The following is a 15,623-nucleotide window of genomic DNA, read 5'->3' as shown; positions in this document are numbered from 1 at the left end:
TATGCAAATGATCTGAATGCTACATCTGTAATAAGCTCAATTACTTACAACTTTAAACACTGTGACTTGACATCAAATGTGCCCAAAGGCTGACATCTGGGGTTGTCTGAGCATCGTGCCGGGACCCCTGTGTGTGAGCGCGTGGTGAAGACGGTCCGCCACTGGGCAGCTGCTGGGGGCACGAGGCGGGGCACGAGGACCAGCGCTGCGCAGTACAGCGCGCAGAGCATTGCAAACAAAGACAAACACCTCGACACAAACAGAACAAAAGTGCTTCGAACCCAACTTCAACCGCTGCGCAGCAATGCATTCAACCAGCAGACGGCTCTGCATTGCATTCATCACTGCACCAGTCACACTGTATAACATTAATTTATTCAAGCAACCCTAAAATCTCGCGGTGCTACCACTCAGACATCTTGCATTTCCCTAAATCTGCACTTGGAGACATTTTCCATCAAACATACTCTCTCTCGCGCTCTCTCCTGCTCTAAACTAGCACAGAAACGGGCTTTCCATCCGTCTGAAGCAGACTAGTTTCCCTCCGCGTCGACGGGTGTGAGGCGGTCGGGCCGAGCCTCGCGTGCCAATTCCGCGGAGTTTAGACGGTCTCTCGCGGGGACTCGAGCCGTATTGTGCGTCATCTCCATCGCTGCCGTTTTGTTATTTTTCTCCATTGAGGAAACATGGCAACTCCCGCCGCGGTCAACCCGTCCGGTAAGTCGGTGCTCGGTGAGTTGTGAGGACAGAGCGCGGTGTTTACTGCTGTGTGCGGAAAGAAAGAGAAGCTTTTCGCTACACTGTTGCCGAAGAGGCTGCCGCGCCGCCAGGCCGCCGCAGCCTCCTGAAGCCTGGCTCCATCCCCTTCCCCCACCGAGCCGCCGCACTGCATCGCCTTCATTCACGGCTATGCAGCTAACTTACGTGTCGCATACTTGGTGGTGGTCTTGTGGTGTACATTTATTCCCATGTGCTATTGTGTTTTGCTTCGGGTGTCTTGCTAAAGCTAGCTCTGTGCGCTCATTTCGCCGAGCGTTTTCTGTCCCCGCTCAGTGGTACAAAAGGTTACTTTGCATATCGTTGCCCTACAGCCTTGCCCTTCATGTTCTCTGCTACATCGGTGACATTTTAACATGTGTTGTTGTGGAAAGGGAGGCCCATCTATATCTGAATTCCTCTATTCCTCGCCTGTTGATTCGTGATTGCACAGAAAGGATTTGTTCGTTTCTTAGACGGAACGAAATGCTAAACCGAGGCTACTTAAAACCTGACGTTGTAGAAACGTTGTATTGTATTGGCCTGACGCACGTAGTTAAAGCATTGTTCGACCCCTTTAAACCCAGTCTGCAGTCCGGCATCTATCAACCAGACACCAGGTAACGTGCATTTGAATAATGTGTGAACTTTCAGGATCTGTGCCGTGTTGATCACAGTCCTTTCCCTCAGGGAATCTGTGGGCCGCTGATAAAAGTTGGGACAGAGCAGAGAAACGTGGTCCTTGGTAGGCCACGCGTTTGCCGATGTGCTATAACTCGAAGTTCACACGCAACCTGTCCGACATGAAGCTCTGCGTACCTTCTACATGTCCGGGTAAACAAAGGAAGTCAAATGGTTGAACGTTTCACTAGAGTCTGGCGTCGTGTTCTCCCAGATGGATCTGCTGACAGGACTGTCCTAGAGCAGGAGAAGCAGGAGTCCCTAACCTGACTGAACCACAGTGTGTGGTCCCACCAACAGATTAGACTACATCATGTTGGACTAATATGCTGGAGCCATCTTTCAGTGAGCCTGATAATTGCACACTATTCACATGATGTAGTTCACCATAGGAATATGCCCGGAGGCAACTGCCATGTCAATGAATTACTACGTTTCAGTTGAATTAAGTCGTTACTTAATTCAACTGTAATGCAGTAATTTGACCATTTGACTTCCTTTGTTTACCCGGACATGTAGAAGGTACGCAGAGCTTCATGTCGGACAGGTTGCGTGTGAACATCGAGTTATAGTACATCGGCAAACGCGTGGCCTACCAAGGACCACGTTTCTCTGCTCTGTCCCAACTTTTATCAGCGGCCCACAGATTCCCTGAGGGAAAGGACTGTGATCAACACGGCACAGATCCTGAAAGTTCACAAAATGTACTGTAGTAATTGCATGTCACTGTGGATATGCCTCAACGCTGTTGTTATTATTCAGCAGCTTTTGCTTGTGGATCCCATAAGTATCAGAGTATAAGAGAAGAAAGGAGCTGTCCACTCCAGGAAAGAGTGGCAAAGTAATTAATCTGGTGTAAAGGACGGAGTCTCTGAGCCACTGAGACCTCCATATGAAAACATGTCATGCATACTCTGCCGCGCGCTCTGCGCCACCTCATTGGCGATGTAAATGAAAAGGGAATATAAATAAAGAATTGTCTGGTTATTGGCACCTCGGCTGCATACAGAGTGCTGAAATGAGGTGTTGTTAGAATGAACAATGTACAGATGAGAAAATAACCGTGTCAGATAAAAGAGGCAGCGTGAAAAGGCAAAACCGAATGATCCCTCTTTCTCTGGTTAAAAGTGAAGGACATTGTAGATGAGAGTACCTTATCTCGTATGGAAGCACCACAAAACCCTCCAGCCCGGTGCCAACCTATTGCTTTCACTGTAATCCTCTTTATGTTGTGTTCGTTGCAATGTAATGATCCACTCAGATGTTTGAGGGAAGCGTGCATGAGAGTACGTGCAGCTCCTCTCCGCTGATGAAACCTAGTTAGAATTAAGTCATGCCTAATGCTGCTGCTGTAGCCAGAGGAGGACAAAGTTAGCCTGCTGATCTGTGATCAGCCGTACTGTTTCCCGTGGTACGGCAGTGAGACCAGATACCCGGGATGTGGGAAAGCTGTGTCACTGCAGGATTATCTCCAGCTGGCCGTCACCCAGATCCAATTGGTGTAAGAGCATGTGAAACATGACAAGTGAAATGATCTGATGAGGGCTGCGTGTTAGAGGGGACAAGGATGCATTCAGGACCGTACAATTTACAGAGTACTGAATCATTTCTATCAATCAACAGAAAAGCAAGCCACAAGTATTCCAATAATCAATTCATCACTCAAGTAATTTAACATTAAAAAATGCCAAATATCTCAGATTTATTCTTGTCACTTGTGAGGGTTTGCAGCTCGTCTGACTTTGCTGTTGGTCGGACCAGACAACACATTGTCAATTGCTTAATTTGAGATAAGCCAATTGTCGCTCGTAGTCACAATTTTGTCAGTTTAGTTTTGTGATTTCTCTTGTTTGTGCATTTTTAGACTTTGGCTTAGTCATTCATTCCATTATCCGAACCACTGATCCTATCCTTGGTGGCGCGGCGCTGGAGCCGGTCCCAGCTGACATTGGGCAGAGTCAGGGTTCACCTGGACTTAATAGTTTCACAGCTTTAGTTTTGTCGTCCTTCAATCAGAGGATCGGCGGTTCGAACCCCGGCTCCACTAGTCCATGTCAATGTGTCCTTGGGCTCTTGGACTCTTAACCCCAAAGTGCCTACGGTGTGTGAATCTTAGTTAAAACCTGATGGGCAGGTGTCATCATGTGGTCGGGAGACCAGAGAAGTACAGTCCGTTTGCCATTTAGTCGAAACGTTTTCTCTCTTCATTTGGTCAGATTGATTCAAACGGATTGTTTTATTCATCAGATAACATTTGACCTTTCATTCAATTGTTTCTGTCCAAAAGCAATGATGTTGTAATTTCACATAATTTTTATCTCATTATATGATGAAAAGCATTAGTGATGCGTGGGTCAGGCAGTCGTTATGGAGCCAATCAGCATGAACACCATGAGCTACAACACTCGCATCCGCAAACTTTCTATTCATTCAAAGTCAGGAGCTGAGGACAGAGACTGTGTGTGTGTGTGTGTGTGTGTGTGTGTGTGTGTGTGTGTGTGTGTGTGTGATACAGAGAGCGAGTCATTGGGACAGGGGGAATGGGATTTGGAAGATGACGGAAATAAGTAGAAGTTCTGGTTACGTTTACATTTTAGTCTTCAAATTGCATTTGAACAGAATATGATAACGTTATAATTTACTTTCGCCCAACACAATATTTTACTCGATGGAGCTTGAATTATTGATTGATTGATTGATTGATTATAATGTAATTCAAGCCGTGATCCCCAGCACCTTCAGCACTGTAGAAAAACAAGCACAGTCACATTTTCAGACTTTTGCTTTTGGTACCAAAGTATTGGGTCTCAAGACAACTCTAGTGGTTTTTTTAGTACCAAAGAAACTACTTTGAATATGTCTGTGTGTGTTTTTCTGTGTATTCCTTTGAAATATGAATTGTCTGTTTTAAATGTTAAATGTCCGGCGGCTGTTTGACCGACTTGGTGGTTTGGGAGAAGACATCTGGATGGAAGACAGAAAGGATGAGAGACAAGAGAAGCAACCTTGTCAGAGGGAGAGCCGTGATTGAAAAGGAGAACGTATGCAACACTCGCCCTTGTTTCTCCACAGGCTCATTAATGCATTTCACCTCAGGGCTTTTTAGCTTTTGGCTGTCTGAAGATGTGACTGAGTTCAAACCAGGCTTCGGATCCACTGTAGCTAAGTGCCTTTAAGACGGCACCAAAGAAGCCCTGAAACGCTGCCATGCGTTTAAAGGAATACACAGGTGGTCATCTTACCTCATAGGATCCTTATTTCTCATTACAAATAAGGCTTCTAAAAAGGTTATTTTGGGTTGTAATGCATATCTTTGTGTGTGGAACAACAAGTCTCATTTGTTAAATGATCTTTCAAAGTGGTTACATTTATGTCTTTACATATTTGTAAATGTATACATATTTTCTTACTATTCATTATAACTGGAATCTTTGGCAAGAATCTCTTTGAGTGTCTCCAGTGCCTAACACATATCTATTTTTGAGGATGTGTTTTGTATTTATATAAAATAAGGTTCTTGCATTATACATTATACAGGTTTTTGGTTTCCTCAGCATCTAATTTACATTCAAACTGAGAAAAAGAATGATACAAATGAATACATGAAATTAAATAGTTATTTACATTATAGTTATCTTTTATAGTTATTATGGTCACTTTAACCTATTATTTAATGCTCTAAATGAATGTTTTTTTCTAGTTGCACCACCGGACGTTTACCAGTTGTGCGACCTGACAACATTATTTATGACAGGATTTATGCTGAATATTTACATTTTTACTTCAAATACAAAAACGTTTTTCTCAATAGTCTCTATTTAAGTTAAAGTAGTAAATATGTTCAGAGCATCATATACAGCTACTTGCACATGTCATTGCATAGCAAGTAGAATAGGCTACAGTGCATTTGATTGTTTAGATGGACAGACTGTAATGTATTGTGATTGAGCAACAATGAAGTCTTAATATTAATATATTCATAACGTAACACCAGCTCAAAACTAATTAATAAATATCCAAATGCATTCATCACACGTATTAACATTACATATAAGAGTAAATTAAACACTTAGCAACTGGAATGCAACACTACTACATGGATTGTGATTTAACAACAGCAAATACATGAATATGATTTAAAAAAAACAACCTTGAATGATGTTGGGACTTGTGACAGAATATTGTAAAACATTTTGAACCATGTATGGTCAACATTTCAGGTGTGTGTCCTAAAGCAGTGCCAGCCTGTAGTGTGTAGTGAATGAAGAGGCTCTGGGATCACATGGGACACCTCCGCTGTGTAATAAGAAATGTTCTGATTGTAAAACCTAAAAGGTCTGACTACTGTATAAAAGTAAGAACTGCAAAATAAACCATATATATCATTTAAGATAAATTGTAGTTTATCAAGATGTATTACCTCTCTTATATTTTAAGATATGATTACTCATTTTCAATGCTCCTTGTTATCAATGATTCAAATGATCTAACAACAAAACTAACTGATGGTATCTGTGGCTTCACAGGACTGTAATAAACCTGTCCATCATTTCATTCAGCCCGTATATACTGATCGGACCTCTCTGTCACGCATTGCTCATCACCAGCGTGAATACTAATATATAGTATTCACGCTGTATTCATGTATTCATGTTTGTTTACGTTCATCGTGATCATTTTGGCTGTCAGTGGAACATCTGGAGACTTTCTCACTAGATTTAGCAACTTTTTCAGTCCAAAACCCCAAATCTATTAAAAACAGATAGATGGGATCGTTTCATGTTTCAATCAAGTATTCTGCTTCAATCCATTTTTGTTATTATTTAACCTTTAGAAACATCTTTTCACTGCGGTCCAAAGCTGCTCACTCACTTGCTGTGAGGCTGGCAGCTGTACTAGGAGACACTCAAAGCTTCATCTGAAAACATCAGTAGAAGCTTTGAGTGTAGAACATGACATCCGGTACCTTTACAGCCCTCGTGGCTCTGATCCACTTGGTTTGACAGAGCCGAGCATGAACACCCAATTCAAGGACAGGGAGGAGATATTGACCAGATGGGTTTGAGATTATAATCACAGACTCTGCCTTTAAATATACCTATGTCAAATTATCATACAACAATGAAAATGAGGGGTAATAATAGATTATGAGTGAATTGTTACAACCCTGTCTGTCAAAATGATGGCAGAGGAAGTCTAACGCAACATTGCCTTTGAATGTAATGTCAGCCAGACTGAGATCATAGCCACACTGATGATTTGTTAGCAGAGACCCAGAAAGGTCCTGTTGGTGTTGATACATGGCACAGCCCCACAGGAAACCTATGGAGGACTTGGGCTTCAATGTTCTCTATTTGAGCAGAAAAGGTGAAAGGCCAATGTATTTCTTGTTTGTGTGTGTGTGTGTGTGTGTGTGTGTGTGTGTGTGTGTGTGTGTGTGTGGTAGAGTGCCTATTTACCCTGGTAGGAGAAAGGCTGCAGTGTTAGTGTGCTGGTGCTGCCGGGTTGAATGGCCGCTCTGATTGTCAGATGAAGAAGCTCCTCCTCAGATAACGCTAGCTTAGAGCCGTGTGTTACTCAAACCCACTTCATGAATGAATGATGGAAGACGGCTCCTTAGACGGCCCTGCACTGCAGTGAGAGTGTGCTGCTCTGGGAAGACGTGGAGGGGGAGGAATGCACACCATCAAATATTAACTATGTTACTTGGTGCACTGGGGCACACTGGAGGGTTTGTTTGGCCGATCCGTTGCATCTGACGACATGAGTGAGTCGGTGTGCAGAGCGGACAGATGGAGGCAAATAGAATGGATGGGTGTGTGCGTTTAAGAGCGAAGAGAGGAAGCTGAAGGCTGAATTGGAACACAGTGTAATTCTTCTTAGCCATATTGACACACTTGGAACAGCCAGCATGTATTTTTCCGTCGCCATTACTGAATACACGCTTAGTGATGGGCCTGTGCTGGAAAATGTGTGTATTTTAAAACATCATCAGACAGAATGTGGTCTCCAGGCTGCCAACTACAGCCCCGGGCTTCACTGTGGAGGTCTGTGGACGTCTCAGTTCACTACTAAGGTCCAAGTTTAGAAGGGATGATTTTCATAATTTCTGCAAATGAAAGTACTTCGAGCTTGGCGTACCAAACATGGATGGGGTTCCACTGTTAGCACGTCATCCATGTTGTATCAGTGCTCTGAACTCTTAATTCTCGTGTCATGTTTCAATGGAAAAAAAGATGAGCTGGTTCTTGCCTCACAGATGAATATATCCGGTTTGTGTTTTTGATGTGTTTTGTGTCTGATTGTGGATTCGTCTTTTATTCTGTTGAGGAATACAATTGTAAAATGGAGGGAGTATATGATTTATGATTTTCTGATACTTTAAGTATTGACACCAAAATTATTATATATATATCTTTTCTACCTGGCCCTTTTATTCATTGAACAAAATAAGCCAAGACACTCAAATGTTGTAGACAACACATGTTGTCTACAACAATATTACATTAATATTGCATTAGGGAAAACAATTAAACGCAATTAAAGTGTTTAGTGTTTCTCATTTCTCAGTGACTTCAAGAATAACAAGCTCAAGTAGTACAACAAATACAAATTCTCCCTGTTACAAGAATAAAGTGTACATATGTTAGAGGTCAGCCGATTTTTAAAGGCGGATAAAACAACGATACTCTGGAGCAGGAAAAAGATGATTGCCGATTTATCGGCTGGAGCACACCAAGTAACACTGCATATGTTTTACACATTCAATATGTAAAACAATGTAGAGAAATAAATGAGACCCAAATAGATTATATATATATATATATATATATATATATATATATATATATATATATATATATATATATATATATATAATATGCTGTCACAACCTGCTCAAAACTCCTCAACATATACAACATATTCCAGTCTGTAAACTGCTGTAAATGAGGCTAGGTGCGCTGGATTCATAACATCAGACGAAAGGAATGTGGCACATTACTCGTTTTATCGAGTCTTCAATAGGATGGACATAAATGCAGAGAGGAGGCAGGCAGGTCGAATTAAACAAAAAGCAAGCTTTAATAACAAAAGCCTGAAATGACAGGAACAAAAACAGAGGGAGCAGGCAGCGACAATAAAAAGTATAGAAGTAAAAGAACCAAACTGAAGAGAAACCAGAGGAACAAACGCAGGAACGTAGACGTCAGATAACCAAGGCGGTCCACCGATCCTTAATACAATAGTTATTACACTGAGTAAATACACTGACTAAATACTGACTAAATACACTGACTAAATATCAACCACTCCATCCTCCTCTTACGTCTCCAGCACTCCCTTGGTATAACTGGCACTGCCCTCTCCTGGTTCACCTTGTATCTCTCAGACCGACATCAATTCATTGCCATAAATAACTGCAAATCCTCCCCAGTGGCCCACGGTGTCCCCCAAGGTTCCGTGCTTGGTCCCCTTCTCTTCATCATTTACATCCTCCCCCTTGGACAAATCATTCGTCGTCATGGTCTTGATTTCCATTGCTACGCTGACGACACCCAACTCTATTTCTCCTCTAAGACCATCACCTCAGTCACCCACTCCACTCTCACCTCCTGTCTCACTGATATAAAATCCTGGATGCAGCAGACTTTTCTTAAACTCAATTGCAATAAATCTGAAATGCTCATTATCGGCCCTCACTCCCTCACCCACTCAGCCCAGACCTTCTCTCTGAACATTGATGGCTCCATCGTCATCCCTCCACCCAGGTCCGCAACCTCGGCATCATTCTCGACCCCACCCTCTCTTTCCTCCCCCACGCCAACCACATCACCAAAACTGCCTTCTTTCACCTCAGGAACATTGCTCGCCTCCGGCCCTCCTTGTCCTCTGCCACCACTGAAATTCTCATCCATGCCCTCATAACATCTAGACTTGATTACTGCAACAGCATCCTCTAAAAACAAAATCATCAACAAACTACAGTATGTTCAGAACTCTGCCGCTCGACTGCTCACCTCCACCTGCCGCTATGACCACATCCCCCCTGTCCTACGCAACCTCCACCTACAAAGCCCTAAACAATCTGACCCCTCCCTACCTTTCAGACCTCCTCCCCCTTCACGCCCCTACCCGTTGCCTCAGGTCTGCCAATTTGAACACTCTGAAGACCATCAAGACCAAGCGTCGGACCTGGGGTGACCGGGCCTTCTCAGCTGCTGCACCCCCCTCTGGAACGCCCTCCCCATCCATTTCCGTCAGGCTCCCACCCTATCGTCATTTAAGCAAGCCCTCAAAACACACCTCTTCAAACTCGCCTTCACCTGCTAACCCCTGCTCCCTACCCTTCACCTGTTAACCCCTGCTCCCTACCCTTCACCTGCTAACCCCTGCTCCCTACCCTTCACCTGTTAACCCCTGCTCCCTACCCTTCACCTGTTAACCCCTGCTCCCTACCCTTCACCTGTTAACCCCTGCTCCCTACCCTCCACCTGTTAACCTCTGCTCCCTACCCTTCACCTGCTAACCCCTGCTACCTACCCTTCACCTGCTAACCCCTGCTACCTACCCTCCACCTGTTAACCCCTGCTCCCTACCCTCCACCTGTTAACCCCTGCTCCCTACCCTTCACCTGTTAACCCCTGCTCCCTACCCTTCACCTGCTAACCCCTGCTACCTACCCTTCACCTGCTAACCCCTGCTACCTACCCTTCACCTGCTAACCCCTGCTCCCTACCCTCCACCTGTTACCCCCTGCTCCCTACCCTCCACTGCAGGACTAATTCTGTTGCAAATTCTCCATTTTTTTTTTTTTTTTTTTTTTTTTTAATTGTTTGTTTTGTTTCTATATTTTTGTTTTGTTCTGTTTTGTCTCTGTCAAGTGTCTTTGAGCATCTGGAAAAGCGCTATATAAATTAAATGTATTATTATTATTAAATACACTGAGTTAATACACTGAGTAAATACTGACTAAATACACTGACTAAATACACTGACTAAATACACTGACTAAATACTGACTAAATACACTGACTAAATACACTGACTAAATACACTGACTAAATACAGAGTAAATACTGACTAAATACACGGACTAAATACACTGAGTAAATACACTGACTAAATACACTGACTAAATACACTGACTAAATACTGACTAAATACTGACTAAATACACTAACTAAATACACTGACTAAATACACTGAGTAAATACTGACTAAATACACTGAGTAAATACACTGAGTAAATACACTGACTAAATACACTGACTAAATACACTGAGTAAATACTGACTAAATACACTGAGTAAATACTGACTAAATACACTGAGTAAATACACTAAGTAAATACACTGAGTAAATACACTGAGTAAATACACTGACTAAATACTGACTAAATACACTGAGTAAATACTGAGTAAATACTGACTAAATACACTGAGTAAATACACTGAGTAAATACACTGACTAAATACACTGACTAAATACACTGACTAAATACACGGACTAAATACACGGACTAAATACAGAGTAAATACTGACTAAATACACTGAGTAAATACACTGAGTAAAATACACTGACTAAATACTGACTAAATACACTGAGTAAATACTGACTAAATACACTGACTAAATACACTGACTAAATACACTGACTAAATACAGAGTAAATACTGAGTAAATACTGAGTAAATACTGAGTAAATACACTGACTAAATACACGGACTAAATACACGGACTAAATACACGGACTAAATACACGGACTAAATACACTGACTAAATACACTGACTAAATACACTGACTAAATACACTGACTAAATACACTGACTAAATACACTGACTAAATACACTGACTAAATACACTGACTAAATACACGGACTAAATACACTGACTAAATACACTGAGTAAATACTGACTAAATACACTGAGTAAATACTGATTAAATACTGACTAAATACACTGAGTAAATACTGACTAAATACACTGAGTAAATACTGACTAAATACACTAACTAAATACACTGACTAAATACACTGAGTAAATACTGACTAAATACACTGAGTAAATACACTGACTAAATACACTGACTAAATACACTGAGTAAATACTGACTAAATACACTGAGTAAATACTGAGTAAATACACTGAGTAAATACACTAAGTAAATACACTGAGTAAATACACTGAGTAAATACACTGACTAAATACTGACTAAATACACTGAGTAAATACTGAGTAAATACTGACTAAATACACTGAGTAAATACACTGAGTAAATACACTGACTAAATACACTGACTAAATACACTGACTAAATACACGGACTAAATACACGGACTAAATACAGAGTAAATACTGACTAAATACACTGAGTAAATACACTGAGTAAAATACACTGACTAAATACTGACTAAATACACTGAGTAAATACTGACTAAATACACTGACTAAATACACTGACTAAATACACTGACTAAATACAGAGTAAATACTGAGTAAATACTGAGTAAATACTGAGTAAATACACTGACTAAATACACGGACTAAATACACGGACTAAATACACGGACTAAATACACGGACTAAATACACGGACTAAATACACGGACTAAATACACTGACTAAATACACTGACTAAATACACTGACTAAATACACTGACTAAATACACTGACTAAATACACTGACTAAATACACTGACTAAATACACTGACTAAATACACGGACTAAATACACTGACTAAATACACTGAGTAAATACTGACTAAATACACTGAGTAAATACTGATTAAATACTGACTAAATACACTGAGTAAATACTGACTAAATACACTGAGTAAATACTGACTAAATACACTGACTAAATACACTGAGTAAATACTGACTAAATACACTGAGTAAATACTGACTAAATACACTGAGTAAATACTGACTAAATACACTGAGTAAATACTGACTAAATACACTGAGTAAATACACTGAGTAAATACACTGAGTAAATACACTGACTAAATACACTGGGTAAATACACTGAGTAAATACACTGAGTAAATACACTGAGTAAATACACTGAGTAAATACACTGAGTAAATACACTGACTAAATACACTGACTAAATACACTGAGTAAATACACTGAGTAAATACACTGAGTAAAAACTGACTAAATACACTGACTAAATACACTGACTAAATACACTGACTAAATACACTGAGTAAATACACTGAGTAAATACACTGACTAAATACACTGGGTAAATACACTGACTAAATACACTGAGTAAATACACTGAGTAAATACACTGAGTAAATACTGACTAAATACACTGACTAAATACACTGACTAAATACACTGACTAAATACACGGACTAAATACACTGAGTAAATACACTGACTAAATACACTGACTAAATACACTGACTAAATACACTGACTAAATACACTGACTAAATACACTGACTAAATACACTGACTAAATACTGACTAAATACACTGACTAAATACACTGAGTAAATACACTGAGTAAATACACGGACTAAATACACCAGTTTAAAGATTGTGTCTCTGCTGAAGAAAGAATTTGCTTACATACAAGAATAATAATGAAATGTGGATTTTTTTATTTTTATTAATTGTCTTTTTACTCACAAAATGATCAAAAAGAACGGATAAGATGATCAATACATAATAATGATAATATCCTAACGATATCCCTAACACTAGAGCAAACTAAAGAGGGCTGTGCACTGAATCGACGAGGCAGGAAGTAAAACCGAAACATGACACAAAATACATCAGGAAACACATTATACAAAACCCCAAGAGCATGACAGGATTATCTTCTTTTCATAATCATAAATGAAAATACGATTTGATTGATCATCCAGCTTGTCTCTCCTGTAAGCCTGTCGACATACTTTATTGTGTTCCATCACGTTGAGCCATTTTCTAATGTGTACTGAGAGAACAGTGCAGTACAATTCATCAGTGAAGGATCCGTGGAGACCGAGAACAGAACTTACTTTTAAAGTAAGCAGAGGCACACGTTACAAGAGCTGCGGACAACAAAAGAGACTTGTACAGACAATATTCTTAATATTGAAAGTAGTTGTTCAAATGGGAAACAGTGTATGTGTATTGGCAATGTGATGCCTCTGCTAACCCTGAGGTGTTGTTGTATCTTCCAGAGATGGGCAGTGAGTTGCCAGGGACAGTGGCGATGCCGGGCGCCGTAGGAGGCGGGCAGGTGAGGATGGGAGGAGCCGCGCCGGGCCGTGGGGGCAAGAGGAGATCCGGAGGGTGAGTCTCTTCTCTGAAATAACTCTGCTGATAAAGCTGATACACCTTTCACACATTGCATAACACCAGCATTGATGCGTTTCATCTCAGTACAGTCATATCATTTAGTTTACAGCTTCAGGTGTTCGGCAATGTCTCCAGCTGGACATTGTATGGACATGTCAAACTCCCTGCTTGTGACTAAAATATTTGGCAACAAACAACATCCAGCTGCCTCAGCTGCCCGGCTGTACCAAATACTAGTTCTTGCAAATGAGCTCCTAGCAGCTTTGTTAGAAAGCGAGCATCCTGGAGCAGGTTATTTATTAACCAGGTAGTGCTCTGTTGGTCAGTAAGCACTCTGGTTAATGGGGTAGCAGTGTTGCTGTTGGAGTTGTTGTTTCAGGCATGGTACACAAATAGCACCTCAGGAAGAAGGAGAAATATGAAAACAATATTAAAGAGGACCTGAAGCCCTTTATACAGCTTAAACATGGGTGTTTTAGTGTATTGATTCAGGCCCCAGTGCATAGTGACTGCCCTCTACTGGTTGAAACACAGCTATTGCAGTTTAATTTTGACAGCTGATCTGGAGCCAAATGACAGATGTGGAAGCAGCCATTGTTGAGTCTATTGAACCAAAGATGCCATCTTGTCCGACCGACTGTCCAGACATATCATTTATATTGTCGATGAAATAAATGATTTAGCATTTTTGCATGATAATAGACACTTATAGTCACTTCGTAAACTAGTTTCCAATTAGTTTTCTCATGATTGACAAATCAATTATTTGACTATTATTTGATTGTTGCAGCACTAATCTTTTTCTTTGCTTCAGCTGGAGCAGATCCTAGCGCTCTTTAGAGATGTTCCATAATGGTGGCAATGCAATGTTTTCTGTCAACAGAATAAGAAAGGGCAAAACATCACTGCAAACACTTCTTTAGGACGAATAGTTCTTAAACTCTATAATGAATGGAACCTCATTTGACATGTGAATGTCCTTTTTCCTGGTTCTGTATTAGTGTGGAAGAAGCAGAGTATGGGCCCTGTACCTTGTGACTCTAATCCTCTGGAGCCAAAGCAATGCATTTAACCCGTGCACAGGCATTAGGCACATGAATAAATAATACAGGACTGGATCCAGGCAATATGCCAAATAAACATGGCACAGGGAGACAACAGGGATGTCTCTGTCGTTGTTGCTTTATTTATGAATCTGTGTGTGTGTGTGTGTGTGTGTGTGTGTGTGTGTGTGTGTGAGAGTCAGGTTGTAAGATGATCCCAAGACGTCAACAGACAAAATAATACTCTACTGCCCCCTCATAAAGAAACTGCTGCTGACATGGTGCATAAAGTCATCATGTAGATCATGCATACAAACTGAGCAGGGGTGTGTGTGCGTGTGCGTGCGTGTGTGTGCGTGTGTGTGTGCGTGCGTGTGTGTAACCAGAGGAGTGTACTACAAAGCAAGACTAGTGGGTAAGCAGTAAGATAAGCCTAAAGTCAGAGTTTTCAGTGTCACTTAGTTGGCTCTGCTTTAACCTGGCTCAATTACCATGATAACTTAACTCATCTACCTGGTTCTGGAGCATCACTTGTACTGCAGCAATCTGTGCACCTCTGTGACTGAACTGAAAGAGGTTCTCCTCAGAGGGGGAGAGGGATTAGAGACCCAATACATGTCTGTTTTTCTGGTTGTTTTTCTGGTTGCTACTGAATATTTATAGAGTTAAAAAAGAAAGGAGGATGACCCAGCCGTCAGTGATTTTCTCCATAAACCCCTCAACCTCTTTACAACAAGTGGCTTCAGAATAATGATCCAGCCTGAAGGTTACTGTGAACTAGTCTGTGTGTTTACATGGGGACAATGCATGCAGAGGCACAGACAGCCCCACAGTCC

At 41.1% G+C, this 15,623-nt stretch overlaps 1 protein-coding gene across 2 annotated transcripts in view; it reads left to right on the top strand.

The window, feature by feature from the left end:
- Nucleotides 1-599: 599 nt before the first annotated feature.
- The window catches only part of arnt2 (aryl-hydrocarbon receptor nuclear translocator 2), a gene marked incomplete at both ends in the record, with an annotated part of 59,784 nt that continues 44,760 nt past the window's right edge, over nucleotides 600-15,623 (top strand). Inside the window, 2 exons of one of the 2 annotated variants that reach the window (XM_079217267.1) lie at nucleotides 600-732; nucleotides 13,627-13,738. In XM_079217267.1, coding sequence (XP_079073393.1) covers nucleotides 687-732; nucleotides 13,627-13,738 — 158 coding nt within the window. The remainder of the gene's footprint in view (nucleotides 733-13,626; nucleotides 13,739-15,623) is intronic. The other variant, XM_079217268.1, reaches the window with a different exon arrangement.

The sequence above is a fragment of the Taurulus bubalis genome (assembly GCF_910589615.1).
Source record: "Taurulus bubalis genome assembly, chromosome: 4".
Taxonomy (NCBI): domain Eukaryota; kingdom Metazoa; phylum Chordata; class Actinopteri; order Perciformes; family Cottidae; genus Taurulus; species Taurulus bubalis.
This window is presented reverse-complemented; position numbering and strand designations above follow the sequence as displayed.